This window comes from Neomonachus schauinslandi, chromosome 7 (assembly GCF_002201575.2).
Source record: "Neomonachus schauinslandi chromosome 7, ASM220157v2, whole genome shotgun sequence".
Classification (NCBI taxonomy): Eukaryota; Metazoa; Chordata; class Mammalia; order Carnivora; family Phocidae; genus Neomonachus; species Neomonachus schauinslandi.
The window spans coordinates 82415548-82432229 of NC_058409.1; the positions used below are offsets into that span (position 1 = coordinate 82415548).

At 37.9% G+C, this 16682-nt stretch overlaps 1 protein-coding gene across 2 annotated transcripts in view; it reads left to right on the forward strand.

Moving 5' to 3' along the window:
* Positions 1 to 16682, forward strand: part of FER (FER tyrosine kinase) — a 427159-nt gene that overhangs the window by 385022 nt on the left and 25455 nt on the right. For both annotated transcript variants that reach the window (XM_021701487.2, XM_044917073.1), the window contains one exon: positions 15925 to 16079. In XM_021701487.2, coding sequence (XP_021557162.1) covers positions 15925 to 16079 — 155 coding nt within the window. The remainder of the gene's footprint in view (positions 1 to 15924; positions 16080 to 16682) is intronic.

The following is a 16682-nucleotide window of genomic DNA, read 5'->3' on the forward strand; positions in this document are numbered from 1 at the left end:
GATAGATAGATAGATAGATAGATAGATAGATAGATAGATAGATAGATACATTACATACATTCATAAAGATTGTTTTTGTGTATGTCAAGCAGCAACCCTAGAATACTGTGTTCTTAGAACATAGAAACTCATCTGTGTAATGGAGTCTTAGTAGTGTTTCCTTAATCAGTTCCCAGATCAAATAACCAGAAATGATTTCATTCCTTATTTCCACCATCATTGTTATCAAATGTGTTGGGCCTCATAGTCCAAATTATATATTATCTTACAGCATGTATTCAGAAGAATGACTACTTGTGCCAAAATAACAAGGTCTTAATAAGGAAAGTGTCAAGTGTAGCCCTAATTACTTGGCTTTAAAAATACTGTGAATAATCTAAAAGGTCCATCTATTACTTAATATCAGCTCAGATTCAGTTGACAGCACTAAAATGACAATTTGGCATTTCATGGAATTTAAAAATCCTGTGCCCTAATTAAGTCCCCACACAGGTAATTATTCCATGTGTAATTTCACCAAGATCCTGGGATGTTCACTTTCATGCACTGCACACTCTCACCGAACACCGTTAAGCAGCTGTCACACTTTTCCTCCACTAGTTTGGGGATCACTATGCAGTTTTTTGGAACTTTTCCTGAATAGGTTTTACATTTATATAAGTTATTTTGTCCACTTTGAGACTTGCAGACACTTTTGTTTTATGTAACTGTGGCCTGCAAATTGGTAAAAGAAAATTTCATTAAGAGACCAAAAGGACACATGTATATGCAAAGTTAATATTTGCTCAGACAGGTAATCCTTCATGAATGCAAAATGCAGATTTTGTGTGAATACATCAAAGAATGATGGACTGAATAACAACTAATTATGGAGGAACGTTTGGTGGATATTTTTAAAAAACTTTTATCTTGTAGAATTACAAGAAGAGAAAAAGAGCTACATATATGAAATCAAGTCTTAAGACTTCATTTTTGTGGTATTATATTATCAAACAGAATGCAGAATTAAAATTGAACAAAGCTAAAGCAAGCTCTCCTGACTGTGGAAAGAAAATAGAGAGAGACAGAAAAGAAATTGAATTTCAGATATTTGTTTCAAGATAAAAATGAATTATTATAAAATAGATGTGTATTCGTAACTTAGACTCTCCTATTTGGATTTCATACACTGAAAGCAATCATAGGACTGAAGGGAAATTTATTATAAAGTCACCTGGGATATCACTTCATAAACACAGAAAACAAATTAGAAATTGAAATGGGAATAATGAAAATTTCATTTTAAAAGAATGTAAATGGAAGGCAAGGAAAGAACGGTTGAGGCACATGAGAGAAAAGCATTCCTCCTCTTGAACTCCTATAAATCTGAAAAGTGTTGTCCATGAACAGGATACCGGTGCCACAGAAAAAAGGATTGGATGTTCCCCCTCTATACCTAGGGGCTCAGTCTGTTCTGAGGACACTTTCTGTGTTCGTACACTGGATGAGTCTGTCTTCCTGCCTCAGGCGTACAGCCTCAGAGTCTGTTAGGGACCTCCGAACCAGAGGCAAGATGCAGGCTGGCCAGTAGCTCTGTCTGGTTGGGGGAGAGAAGGGGTTGGTCAGTGGGGCATTTGGTGGATGTCATCCATTACTGACCCTCTCAGCAAAGTGCAGAGTTGGTACCATCCATTGCCCAGAGACAATGATCCTGCGAAGAGTTCACCACAGCAGATCGTTCAGTATCTAAATCTAGGTGCCTTCCACCATAATTAGAGTGTGTTTGTTCATCAGTAGCTGAACATTTTGCAGACTGTAAAAATGTAAATGATCCTGAGGCTCATTATTGCACCTTGTGCATCACAGATTACACAGTTGCTCTGCTCCTTTATGTGCCTTTTATATTTTAATTTGGGTCCTGGTGTGCGTATGTATATCACATCATCAAAGTATAAACTACCACGAAAAGACTGTGGAGGAATTGTTATATGCCTTGAGACAGAATAGAAAAATAATGCAGATTTTAGTCTTATCAATATATTCTATATTCCAGAGCCTAAGTATTGAGTCAGGGATTCTATTCCATGAAACTTAAATGAGAAAGCAGTCACCTCTCAGGAACAAAATGGCAGACCTCTATCTCGTCAGGTAGTGCAGAGGATTACTTTTGTCAAGATAAAATTAATAATAAAGCAACCAAAGGAACACCCAGCTTTGTAAAATACTAAAAGAACATGGGCTTTGGAGTAAGAGATATTCTATACTCATTCACTTAATATCTCTGTGTTCTTGGCCAAATTACTTAATCTCCCAAATAAAAAATTTAATAAATAAATAAATTTTCCTTATTTGTATAATAAATATCTACATTCAAATAAAGATTAGGGATAACAGGTAAAGTTCCTATTACCTACTAAGTGCTTAATAAATAGTTAATATTATTCTTACAGCATTGGGAAGTACATTTTCTTGGTTGTACCCAAGTTATGCAGCAGAGGCAAGCAAAAGGATGCCTGTGTTGTGAATCTTTGGCCCTGGGGTAGGTGGCACTCTTGTAACTTACCCTCCAGGCTTTACTTCCATTCATCAGCTGTTAACACTCATTGTTGCACTGGAAACGTGGAAAACTCTTCACCAGGACCATCTAGCACCACTGTGTGGCTAGATTTATCCAGCCAGTTACAGGAAGATAATGCCTTTAACCTAGAGTAAAATAGAATGTTAGAGTTGATATATATGGTGGCTGTTAACTGGTGGACCATGGACCCCTGGTTTTATTTTAAATGTTTTCTTCTATGGACTTCTCCAATAACTTGGAGAAGTTATTGCAAGCGTTCCAAGTGCACATCAAGCATTTGAGACAGAATAATATCTTATGTGTGTGTGTGTATGTGTGTGTATATATATATATATATACACAAATATATACACATATATACATATATATATATGCAGTACTATTTTACTGCTGTGATTAATAAAATACAAATTCATTTAGAACATTGTTGAATTCTTAGTAGCTTTTTATCATGTTGTATTTCCTCTGTCAGCCATTATAAAACATACAACTCTTACATCAGGGTGGATATGGTACAAAGGAATCATAAAATCATAAAATCATTTCCTCATGCTCAGGAAAGTCAAGAACTGGTGCTCTCATTTCCAAGGTCCAGGAAAATGTTGTGTGATGTACTCACTTAAACAACTTGTTAAGGAAAACACTGGTGAGAATTCTGGTCTCCTGATCCCTAGTCCAGAACTCCCAACAGTGGAAATGTTTGCAGTATTGCTTCTGGAAAAATCTGAGATGTATTTAATGTTCAGATTAGTATGCATGAACTTGAGTATTGACAGAAAATGGGTTACATGGAAAACATTTAAAATAGGACCTGACACATATAAAGCCCTCAATAAATGGTAGCTATTATCATGATGGCTATTCGGTAAGGAGTGGTTTTGTCACTTTTTCTCTCTGTTGCTCAGAGTAACTTATCACATTCCAAATGTAATATTTTAAGTTATATCATTTGTCACTCAAGCAAGTGGCTTCCATTTTTACTTCTCATACTCTCAGAGTGGGAGTGGTGGGTATTTTAAAACTCTCCCTTCGAGAAGTCTTGTAGGAGTAGAGGCTCTTGGCATTAGTACTGGGGCTAACTTCAGAGGCACGTCCTTGCGATGCATCTTACTGCAGCCTCAGACAGCTAGTGGCCTTTAATGTGCATGCTTGAGACAGAAGTCAGTTTTGTGGTTGAATTATCCATTGGAATTTGGCATATTTCTTTGAACTAAAGAGATTTAAACATTTACTTTCCATCAGTATTTTTTAATGTGTCCTCCCCTATTCCCCTATGCCCTTAGAGCAGATTTTTTATTTCTTAAGAGATTTAACATTAGATCAAGATTTATTTAAACTGTGTACCCAAAGCTAGTCTCCAGAGATTTGGTGTCTCATTGCACAATGTGGCCCACAGGTGACAGCAGAAAACAGAGAGATTTATACCTGACTACATAAATAGAGTACCCATTTCATCAAACTGTAAACCATCCAGGCTAACCACAGTAGTTAAATATAAAGTTGCCCTTGGGTTCTGCAGGTAAATTAAGGACTGAAGCAAGTGTTACCACTATATGTGTTTCGTTCTGAATTTGTTGTCAATGTCCATATTTAGTATGAGTTCCTTTGCTTTAGCTAACTACCTAGGAATTTGATTTCTAAGCTAAATACAGGAATACGTAGGGTTAGTATTTGTACATTGCCAAACAGAACTCTCTTATAGGGAACTCGCCCCAGGAAAGGAAATGAAAGAGCCAAAAGGAGTAAGCACTTCTGTATGTGCTGAACATGTCCATTTTAAGTAAAGGCAGATGACTTAACAGTAGCTTCCATAAATGGTTCTCATTCAGTCAGCTGTGTCAGGCAAGGACTTAGTGGTTGTGTGTCCCAGCTATTGGGCAGCAGCTTCATTAGAGGAAATCACCAAAGGCCTCGGTTTCTTCACAGAATGCAGCCCAGGGGAGCATTACTCCCTACCAGCAGAGTGCCTGAGGCATTCAAACCCCAGTGATGATCTTCCCCTGCTGTTGAGAAGGTAACCCGGTTTAGAATAAATACACAAGAGCCAGCCCTAGACAGACTTTTTAGGAGTTACATTTGCATTATTGCCCTTACCCAATGCCACAGCACACCTTTAAATATTCACCCTGTCACTCTTCCCACAAGAGCCCACTGTGTGTGCCTTGCCCAGGCCTGTTTGAAGCCAGTCCCCTGTGCTGGGCCATTTTCCCTTTCCCCCCTCTTCTCACAAAACTGCCCTATCATCCCATTCCCTTAAGATTTTGTATGTCTTTATACATCTTTATCTGTTCAAAAAATTAATGCCAAACATGACTCAGTAGTAATAAGTGCCCCCTTCCCCACAGGTAACATATTTGCATTTTAGCAGCGGCTTTAAGCAAATGAAGATACTTAAATACTGAGGATTCTATGTCCTGACAGGCAGCAGGAGGGCCTTTCAGGAACAGGGAGTCCTTTGGTTCTCACCATGTGTACCCAAAGGGCCTTGGACCAGACCTGAGCAAAAAAGCATAAATTATACTCTAACCCCCCCCTCCACCCTGGTCTGTTACTGCACTCACAGAAGTAACACTGTTGTTTCCAACCTCCCAGAAGTCTGTGACACTGAACAATTTTTCCAAGGAAGAGAAAAAGCACAGTTTAATAATGGGACTAATTTTCACAGTTTTGCAGCTGGGGCTTCCGTGGGGAGCTATACTTTTAGAAATAAGTGCCTCAATAACAATGGGCAGAGAACTTGCCAAGGGAGGGTATGGAGCATGATGGAGGAGGTTGTGATGGCAAGAAAGACCAATTGAAAACTAGAGGTGAAATTAAGGGTGTGCTTGAAAATGAGAAATGTGGGGAGATTTTCATATTAACATTTACTTTTTTAAAAAAGATTTATTTTTTAAATTTTATTTATTTTAGAGGGATAGAGAGAGCACAGAGTGGGGAGGGACAGAAGGAGAGAAAAACTTAAGTAGACTCTGCGCTGAGCACAGAGCTGGACGCAAGGCTCAGTCTCACAACCCTGAGATCACGACCTGAGCTGAAACCGAGAGTCAGAAGCTTAACCGACTACACCACCCAGGGGCCCCTACATATACTTTATTCAAAGGAAAAATAAGGTAGATTCTGACGTGAAAATGAACATCTGACTTGTGGAAGAATCTGGCTGGTCATCTCTTTTTTGGCTCATCTCTGATCCCATCACTGTCCGCTCAGTATTGGCCGTATAAATGGTCCCCAAGGGGTCATCTCGTTGCCAAAGACACTCCCCTTTGCCCAACCTCGATTTTCTGGTGCACTCTATGTGAGACAGTTTACTATTCTGTTTCTGTTATCGTGTGCAAAATTTTGCAACAAAAAACTGGCATTCCTACTCTCCTTCCATTAAAACACTCATAGATACTGTTTTAAAGCCAGTGATGACATTTGGCTTTTTCAGAAAATGGGTTTTTCATATGCTTGTTACACAATTTCTGTTTTTTTTCCTCTTTAGAGAGGGGAGACAGTTTGAAGTGTCACTTCTTTTCTTACAGGTAACCAATTTTAGCTCTTCTCTTGTTTAAAATTCAAAGGTTGTAGCCAGCCGTTGGGCATGGATTAAGTGGTACACGGTTTGATTACATCAAGTAGCTGCTTCATTTACTACCCATGCTGTTACTGCTTTTATGCCATGTTTTAGTCAGGATGAGAAACCCTTGAGGACTTAAAGAGGATTTCTTTGTGACTCAATATTATCCAGACCCAGTGGGAATAGTTTTTGTTTAAAACACACACACAAATATTTCTCTAACTTCTTTCCTATGTGAAGGATAGACCCTGACTTTGTGTAATTATAGCAACAAGCAGTGAAATGATGTCTAGGGTAAGGCATCAAGACAAGGAGAACGCTGCTGGGCCTCCTGGCTCTTCCTGGTTTGCCACAGCATTTGCTCTGAGAGGCAGCATCTCTGCAGAGCACGGTGCCCACTGTTGTGCTTCTAGACAGCACAGAAAATTGACTCCTCTCCACTGCCGGCTGGAGTTGGATTTCCTGTAACTGCTCTCTCTTCTCCGACGATCCATAATTAGCCTGTCTCATAATATGTACGACTTTGTAAGACACCTCTGGTACACACTCAGAAGTGTGACTTTGTATCTTCAAGGAAGATTACTCAGCAGACGTAAGTGGACCTTTTCCATACCCTTTGGGCAGTCGGCAGTATTTGCTGTTACATTCCTCTGCATGTGGTGAGCAGGCTATCTCAGATACCTCCTGTGAATGACAGTACCAGCCTGTTAGGAGATTTCTCATCTCTGAGTTCCTAGAGGATTTGCAATCTGTAACACATGGGCTCATAGTGGCTTGTTTTCTAGCAGTTTCATGCATGAAGAGGCAGGGATCACCAGTGTGGCTCCTAGACTATCAGACTCAGGGCTGGGCAGCAGCAAGCTTCATAAAGGAGGAAATGGAGAAGGAGGAGGAAAGGTATGTGTCTGCCTTATCTTCCAAATTAGATCATCAGCGACTCAGGCCAGAGATCATCTCTGCTTTTCCTATCTTAAGACTTAGTAGAACATTAGGCAAGCAGTGACTATGCAGTGCATGCTGACTGCCTGAAGGCCTCAGTTTTTATTTTAATTCATAGATGATGCCACAAAGATACTATTTCCATTCACTTGAACTTCATGCAACCCCAAAAAAGAGTTTTCTGTAACTATTACTGAATGTTATTTACATTGAATTGAAGGTATCTCTAAATTGGTTTTAGATTGATCCCTCACAGAACTGCAGTCCTCATTGCAGAGAACAGACCTCTTAGCTGGTTGTGCAGTGAAGACGGTTATGACACCAGAAGTATATGTAGTTGTAAAGTGTAGGTGGAAACCTGAGGAAGGCACTGACACTGAAATTCTGTCAACGACTAAGATGAGGCAGTGAAAAAAAGCTCAGTCTGACCAAAAGTAATGGCATGCGGTCCCGAGAAGCATCAGCAGCCCACTAGGCTTCGGGAGACGGGCACTGTGTTGCCACCGTACTTCTGTCAAAAATGAGCTGACTGTTGTGGCACCTGGATGGCTCAGCTGGCTGAGCATCCGACTCTGGGTTCTGGCTCAGGTCATGAGCTGAGTCAAGAGATCAAGCCCTGCATCAGGCTCTGCACTCAGCAGGGAGCCTGCTGGGGATTCTCTCCCTCCTCCTCCCCCTGCACGCGTGCTCACGCTCTCTCTTGGTCTAAAAAATAAATAAATCAGGGCACCTGGGTGGCCCAGATGGCTAGGTGTCCAACTCTTTGTTTCTGCTCAGGTCATGATCTCAGGGTAGTGAGATCGAGCCCCTCCCCTCTACTCACTTGCTCGCTCTCTAAAATAAAATATTAAAAAATTTTTTAATTAAAAAAATATTTAAAAGAAAATGAGTTGACCATACCTTTGTGGATGTATTTCTGGACCTTGTATTCTGTTCCATTGAGCTATCATATCTTTTTGCATTTGATGAACTGTGTTGATAATAGCTTTAAATTAAAATCACTTTAGGTAAGCTCTTCAACTCTGTACTTTTAAAAAAATTATTTTGATTATTTTAGAATCTTTGCATTTCCGTATTCATTTTTAAAGCAGCTTATCTAATTTTACGAGATCTTGTCTAATTTTACTAATCTGCTAGAACAATGGCTGGGAGTGCATTAAATTTACAGATTTGGGAAAAATGGCCTTTTAACAATAATGAGTCTTCTACTCAATAAGCATGGAATGAATATCTTTCCACTTGTTTATTCACTATTTTTTCTCAGTAAAGTTTTGTAGTTTTAAGTATAATGGACTTGGTTGTCTTGTGCTAGACTTATTTGTAGGTATTTGTTTTATTAGCATTACTATAAATGGAATTTATTTTCCAATTGTTTGCTGCTAGCATACAAGAAGTTTTTTTAATTAACCTTTTATATTGCATCCTTGCTAAATTCATTTATTCTAGTTCTTGGTATGTAAATTCCCTAAGATCTTCTTTTTTTTTAGTTTTTATTTAAATTCTAGTTAGTTAACATAGAGCATGATGTTAGTTTCAGATGTACAATTTAGTGATTCAACACTTATATTCAACACCCAGTGCTCATCACAGCAAGTGCACTCCTTAATCCCCATCTCCTGTTCAACCCAACTCCCTCCCCACACACACCCACCTCCCCTCTCTGGTAATCATCAGTTTGTTCTCTATGGTTAAAAGTTTGTTTCTTGATTTGCCTTCCTCTCCACCCCCGCCACCTTTGTTCATTTGTTTTGTTTCTTAAATTCCACATGAGTGCACTCATATAGTATTTGTCTTTCTCTGACTGATTTATCTCACTTACCTTAATATTCTTTAGCTCCATCCACATTATTGCAAATGGCAAGATTTCATTCTTTTTTATGACTAAGCAGTATTCCATTGTGTGTGTGTATATATATATATATATATACATATATATATATATATGCCACATCTTCTTTATCCATTCAGCAATCAGTGGACATTTGGGCTGTTTCCGTAATTTGGCTATTGTAGATAATGCTGCTATAAACATTGGAGTACATGTATCCCTTTGAACTAGTATTTTTGTATTCTTTGGGTAAATAGTAGTGCAATTGCTGGGTCATAGGGTAGTTCTATTTTTAACTTTTGAGGAAACTTGTTTTCCAGAGCAGCTGCACCAGTTTGCATTCCCACCAACAGTGCAAGAGGGTTCCCCTTTCTCCACATCCTCACCAGCACCTATTGTTTCTTGTATTACTGATTTTACCCATTCTGGCAGGTGTGAGGTGATATCTCGTTGTAGTTTTGATTTGTATTTCCCTGATGATGAGTGATGTTGAGCATCTTTTCATGTGTCTGTTGGCCATCTGTCTGTCTTCTTTGGAAAAATGTCTATTCATGTCTTCTGCCCATGTTTTAATTGGATTATTCACTTTTTGGGAGTTGAGTTGTAAAATTTCTTTATATATTTTGGATACTAACCCTTTATGAGTTATGTCGTTTCAAATATCTTCTCTCATTCTGTAGCTGCCTTTTACTTTGTTGATTGTTTCCTTCCCTGTGCAGCTTTTTATCTTGATGAAGTCCCAGTAGTTTATTTTTGCTTTTGTTTCCCTTGCCTCAGGAGACATATCTAGGAAGAAGTTGCTACAGCTGATGTCAAAGAGGTTACGGCCAGGGTTCTTCTCTAGCCTGGGATTTTCTATGTTAAAAAAAAAAAAATCATGTCTGCAAATAGTGCCAATGGGGCTAGTTTTACTTTTGTCTGATATTTGTGGGGGTTTTTTGTTTTTTGCTTTTATGCCTTATTTCAAAGCCTAAGACTGCAAGAATACAAGTGGTGAAAGCAGGCATTCTTGCCTTGATCTCAGGGAATAGCAATTTAGTCCTTCACCATTAAGCATGATATTGGTGGTTGAATTTTTTGTAGATGCCCTTTGTCAGGTTGAGGAAGCACCTCAGTATTTCCAGTTTGCTGAGCATTTTATCCTTAACAGATATTGAATGCTGTCAGATGCTTTTTTGGCATCAATTGGAATGATCAAATGGTTTTCTTCCCTGTATTCTGTCAATCTAGTGAATTAAATTGATTAATTTTCAAATGTTAAACCAACCTTGCATTATTGGATAAACCCTACATGGCCATGATGTATTATCTTCTTTATATATTACTGGATTTGATTTGCTAATATTTTGTTTAAAATATTTGGCTCTGTCTTCATGAGGGTATTTTTCTGGTAATTTCTTTGATAGTGTCTTTGTCAGGTTTTGTATTAGAGTTCTGCTGGCCTGATGAAGTGAGTTCGGCAGTTACTCTCTATTTTTTGAAAAAGTTCCCATAGTATGGTTATTTCTTCCATGAATGTATGATAAAACCTACTAATGAAACCATCTGAATTGGAGTTTGCTTTTTGGGAGTATTTTTTGATACCAAATTTGTATTTGTCTCTAAATGTAGAACCATTATTATCTATATCTTATTCTGTCTGTAGAATCAGTAGTAGCAGCCACTTTATAGTCTACTGATATTTTGATTATATAATGTTTGATATTTTTTAGCATTCTATATAATTTTATCTATCATTTTCTGTATCAAATGTCATTTTCTCTATCTACTTTTAAGACATTTTCTTCTCTTTGGATTTTAGCAGCTTGATTTAGGATGTGTGTAGGTGGGCTTTTTTCTTTGATTTTATCACAGAGATTCTTGAATATGCAAACTTATGTCTTTCAACTAAATTTGGGACTTCTTCAGTCATTATTTTTTCAAACGGATTTTCTGCCTCAGTCACTTTATTCCTCTACTTCTGGGACTCCAGTAATATGTATTTTCAATCTTTTGATATCGTATAGGTTCCTTATGTTCATTTCACATTTTTCTGTTTTCCTTTCTTTGTGCTCTTCAGCTGAGGTATTTTATATTGGGTTATCTTCAAGTCTACTGCCTCTGTTATCATCAGTATGCTTTTGATCCTATGCAGTGATTTTTAATTTTAGATATGTATTTTAAGTTTCTCCATTTCTATAATTTTTCTAGTTATTTCTTGACTGAGATTGCCTGCTTTTCCATGAATTTCAAATGTGTTTTCCTTTATTTTATGGAGTATAATTATAATAGCTACTTTATATGTGGTTACTATGATGTTGGCATTTGTTGATTGTTTTTCCCATTAGAATTGATCACATTTGTCTTGTTTTCTGTGTTTAGCAATTTTGAGTTGTGCCCTAGATAATGTGAATGTTACATTGTACAGGCTCTAAGTCCCTATTATATTGTGCTGGAGATTGTTGATATTTTTGTTTTTGTTTTAGCATGCAATCAACCCAGTTAGGTTCAGAATATAGGTTCACTGCCTCATAGAGATTCATATCACAGTTAACTTCTCAAAGCCTGTGTTTTGGTGTGCCCTGTGTGAGACAGTCAGGAGTTACTCTGAGACATGGGCAGTGATTTAAAGGAGTTTAGTTCTCTAAATGGGCTTAGGTCTGCCCATCAAATGTGTAGCTCAGTGTTTAGACTGAAACTTGGGTGGGTTCAAACATGGAACCAGGTCATCCCCTTCTCTGCCTGTTTCTCCTTTATGATTTTCCCTACACTTGCAAGAACCTCTTTTCCTGATTCCTCAGCTCACAAAGATGTGGTTTCTATTAGATTTCAGACACTGAGGTTGCCTCCCTTGTAATATTGTATAAATGGAGTCCACATAGGGGAAAGCTACAAGAGAGATGAGGGGGAAAACTACAAAACAGGAAACTAAATGATGGTGTGTTCTAAGGCTTAGTCCCTGAACACCTCGATTTCCTCTCTACACTCACTCTCTAGGTGAAAGCGTTCTGTAATTCCATAGCTTCAAATCTGAAAGCTGACAACTCTTAGACCTCCTCTAACCTCTAGACTAATATACCAGTTGCTTACTCAACATCTACACTTGTATATCTAATAAACTCTACTTGTCAAAAACCAAGGCCCTCCTCCACCAATACTGGATTACTTTTGACTGCGTATAACAAAACACACACACACACAAGAAAACATGCATTAAAAAAAAAGTCCATGGATACAGAGGTAGACAGTCCCGAACATGTATGGCATACTCATTAGGCACCCATACTCATTAGGCACCATACTCATTAGGCACCCAGGCCCCTTATCTCTTGATGCTTTTCCAACTTTAGTATGCTTGCTCTTTATGTTAGCAGAGGGAGAAATGTAATGGGAAAAAAAATTTTTTTTAAAAGAAATTACCAAGTTTTTATTTAAATTCAAGTTAGTTAACATATAGTGTAATATTGGTTTCAGGAATAGAATTTAGTGATTCATCATTTACAATATAATACCCAGTACTTATCACAAGTGTCCTCCTGAATGCCCATCACCCATTTAGCAGACCCCCATCCACCTCCCCTCCAGCAACCCTCAGTTTGTTCCCTATAGTTAAAAGTCTATTATGGTTTGCCTCTCTCTCTGTTTTTATCTTACTTTATTTTTCCTTCCCTTGCCCTGTGTTCATCAGTTTTGCTTCTTAAATTCCACATAGGAGTGAAATCATAGGGTATTTGTCTTTCTCTGATGGTCTTATTTTGCTTAGCATAATACACTCTAGTTCCATCCACGTTGTTGCATCACTCTTTTTGATGGCTAATATTCCATTGTGTATATATATAGCACGTCTTCTTTATCCATTCACCTGTCGATGGGCATATGGGCTCCTTCCATAGTTTGGCTATTGTGGACATTGCTCCTATAAACATCGGGGTGCATGTACCCCCTTGATTCACTATGTTTGTATCCTTTGGATAAATATCCAGTAGTGCAATTGCTGGATCATAGGGTAGCCCTATTTTTAACGTCTTGAGGAACCTCCATACTATTTTCCAGAGTGTCTGCACCAGTTTGCAGTCCCACCAACAGTATAAGAGGGTTCCCATTTCTTCACATCCTCTCCAACATCTGTCATTTCCTGACTTGTTAATTTTAGTCATTCTTACTGGTATGAGGTGGTATCTCATTGTGGTTTTGATTTGTATTTCCCTGATGATGAATGATGTTGACCATCTTTTCATGTGTCTGTTGGCCATTTGTTTGTCTTCTTTGGAGAAATGTCTGCGTCTTCTGCCCATTTCTTGATTGGATCATTTGTTCTCTGGGTGTTGAGTTTGATAAGTTCTTTATAGATTTTGGAAACTAGCCCTTTATCTGATATGTCATTTGCAAATATCTTCTCCCATCCTATTTGTTGTCTTTTGGTTTTGTTGACTGTTTCCTTTGCTGTGCAGAAGCTTTTTATCTTGATGAAGTCCCCATAGTTCATTTTTGCCCTTGCTTCCCTTGCCTTTGGTAATATTTCTAGGAGAAGTTTCTGTGGCTGAGGTCGAAGAGGTTGCTGCCTGTGTTCTTCTCAAGGATTCTGATGGATTCCTGTCTCACATTTAGGTCTTTCATCCCTTTTGAGTCGTCTTTTTTTGTGTGTGGTGTAAGGAAATGGTCCAGTTTCATTCTTCTGCAGGTGGCTGCCCAATTTTCCCAACACCATTTGTTGAAGAGACTGTCTTTTTTCCATTGGACATTCTTCCCTGCTTTGTCGAACATGAGTTGACCATAGAGTTGAGGGTCCATTTCTGGGTTCTCTATTCTGTTCCATTGATCTATGTGTCTGTTTTTGTGCCAGTACCATACTGTCTTGATGATGACAGCTTTGTAATAGAGCTTGAAGTCTAGAATTGTGATGCCTCCAGGTTTGGTTTTCTTCTTCAACATTCCTTTGGCTATTTGGGGTCTTTTCTGGTTCCATACAAATCTTAGGATTGTTTGTTCCAGCTCTGTGAAAAATGTTAATGATATTTTGATAGAGATTGCATTGAATATGTAGATTGCTTTGGGTAGTGTGACATTTTAACTGTATTTGTTCTTCCAATCCATGCACCATGGAATGTTTTTCCATTTCTTTGTTGTCTTCCTCAATTTCTTTCATATGTGTTCTATAGTTTTCAGAGTACAGATCCCTTACCTCTTTGGTTAGGTTTACTCCAAGGTATCTTATGGTTTTTGGTGTAATTATAAATGGGATCGATTCCTTGATTTCTCTTACTTCTGTCTCATTCTTAGTATTGGAAATGCAACCGACTTCTGTGCATTGACTTTATATCCTGCAACTTGGGCTGAATTCCTTTATCATTTCCAGCAATTTTTGGGTAACCTTCCCCATTTCAATAAATGTCAGTTCCATCCTTCCAGGTGCTCAGGCCAAAGTATCTTGGAGTCATCCATGATTCTTTTTCTCTCCTATTCCACATCCAACCTACCATCAAATGTTACTGATTGTACTTTTCAAATATATCCCAATATACCTGACTGACTCCATCATCGTGCAGGCTATTGTTGCCTTTCATGGACTTCTGAAATAGTCTCCTAAGTGGTCTTTCTGGATCTGCCATTCCTGTATGCAGAATTCCCAGATTACCTTCCAGCTTACTCTGAATAAAATCCAAGGAACTTACTAATAAAAAGCTGTACATCATTTGGTCCTGGCTAACCCTCTGATTAAATTAACTATTCTCTTCCCCTCATTCCATAAATATACCAAGCATGTACCAATTTCAGGGTCTTTATTATCTATTGATCTTTCTATCTTGAATGCTCTTCTCCTAGATGTCCCCATAGCTTTCTTCTTAACTTCCTTCATGTCTTTGATCAAATACCATATTATCAAAGAGACCTTCCCTAACAGCCTATCTATCTAAAATAAGATTCCTTCTAGTAAATCTATACAACTTTCTTCTTAATACTCAGCAGCATTGGACATTTTATCTGATTTTCTATGTGTATGTATAGATTTCGTACACATATACATTCTCTCCCTCTTTCTATATATAAATATGTAAAAATGTATAAACATTTAGGTACATATAGGAATTTGATTATTGAAGGGCTTCTCACTAGAATTAGAGTAGGGACTTCATCCTTACTGATAAGGAAGACAGCAGTGAGCAAAAGAGATAATCAAGACAGATTTCTCTGAGAAGAAGGTATTTGAGCTAACGATGAATGAAGATGAGCCAGCTTTACTATAGCCTAGAAGGAAAGCACTCCAGGCAAAGGGAACAGCTACTCTGCAAGGCCCTACAGTGGAAATAAGCTTGTCATGTTAGGGCATTTGTCCTGCATTTGAAGACAAAAAGAAGCCCAGTAAGGGTAGAATTTAGAAATTATGTAGAATGGAATAAGATAAGGTAGGAGAGATAGGCAGAGCCAGATCATGCAAAGTTTTCCCTGTCCCAGATGCAGTAGAAAAAGGGTTGCAGGCCTCTCTGGCACCTCAGCCATTCTCCACCCTTTGGGAAACTCTAAGGCTGCAATAGCCAAAGGCTATCTAGCAACATGCAGCTATTTAAATTTAATTAACTAAAAGTAAATTTTAAAATTCAGTTTCTCAATCACATGAGTTCCATTCCAAGTGTTTTAACAGTCACACATGGCTAATGACTACCTATTGGGCAGCACAGCACAGATAGAAAACATTCCATCATCACAGAAGTTATATAAAACAGTGCTGCTTTAGGAAATCCAGTCCAATGAGAAATAATGGCAAGTTTGCTTACCGTCTCCTCTGTGATTTTCTCTTAACCCTAGAATCAGTGTTTTTCTATTTCAGTGGAAATATATGCGATGCCTAGAAAATTAGCATGGGGCCTATTCCCTATGCAAATATTCTCACCAGTGATTTTTACCTATGACAGAAAAGATGAGAAAGACTGGTAAATCACAAGCATTCTTAACCTCATTATAAATACATTGCAAATGTAAAAATGCAAAGTGTGGAAGTCATAAATGTGAAAGCAGCTTTCAATTTGTTTTAATAGGTATTTTCTATGTCTTATTGTAACCTAGGGATCTTGCTGCAAGAAACTGCCTGGTAGGTGAAAATAACATTCTGAAAATCAGTGACTTTGGAATGTCTCGTCAAGAGGATGGTGGAGTGTATTCATCTTCTGGCTTAAAACAGATTCCCATTAAATGGACAGCACCAGAAGCTCTTAATTATGGTAAGAACAGACTGTTTTGCTTTTTGGTGGTAAAAATGTACTCCATCAGCACAAAACATACACAAGCAAAATTACAGGAGTAAAGCAGAGCCCAAGTTAGAATAATTTGAAAATCAACGCAATAATGTGTAAGTATTCATATTTTGTATTTACACATGAGCAGAAACTTAATTCATTAAACTTATTGGTCAGATTTCTATATGTAAGATTGCTAGATTTAAAAGATGGATATACTTATAAGCACTTTGGAGAAGGTTTTTTCTAATCCAAAAAAAAAAAGATTCTTTTTAAAGTGTAGCTGTGGCTCTGGACCATTGCTTTTGAATGTCTTATAAATGGTACAATAACCTCATCTAATATTAGGTTTTAAAATATTGTCAAGTGTATAGTTTCTCACTCTAAAAGTTAACATGGTTTCTTAGCATTTCGGTCTCTAGAACTTGTATAAATCTTGTGGAGAGAGATGGAAGTTACATTTTTAAAACAGCAGGGATTTTGTGTGTGTGTGTGTTTGTGTGTCATTGTAATTGGAAATAAATACAGGTTGCATTATCTTGGTTGGGATAAAATGGGCTGTAACAAGATGGGTAATGGCTCAAGAAT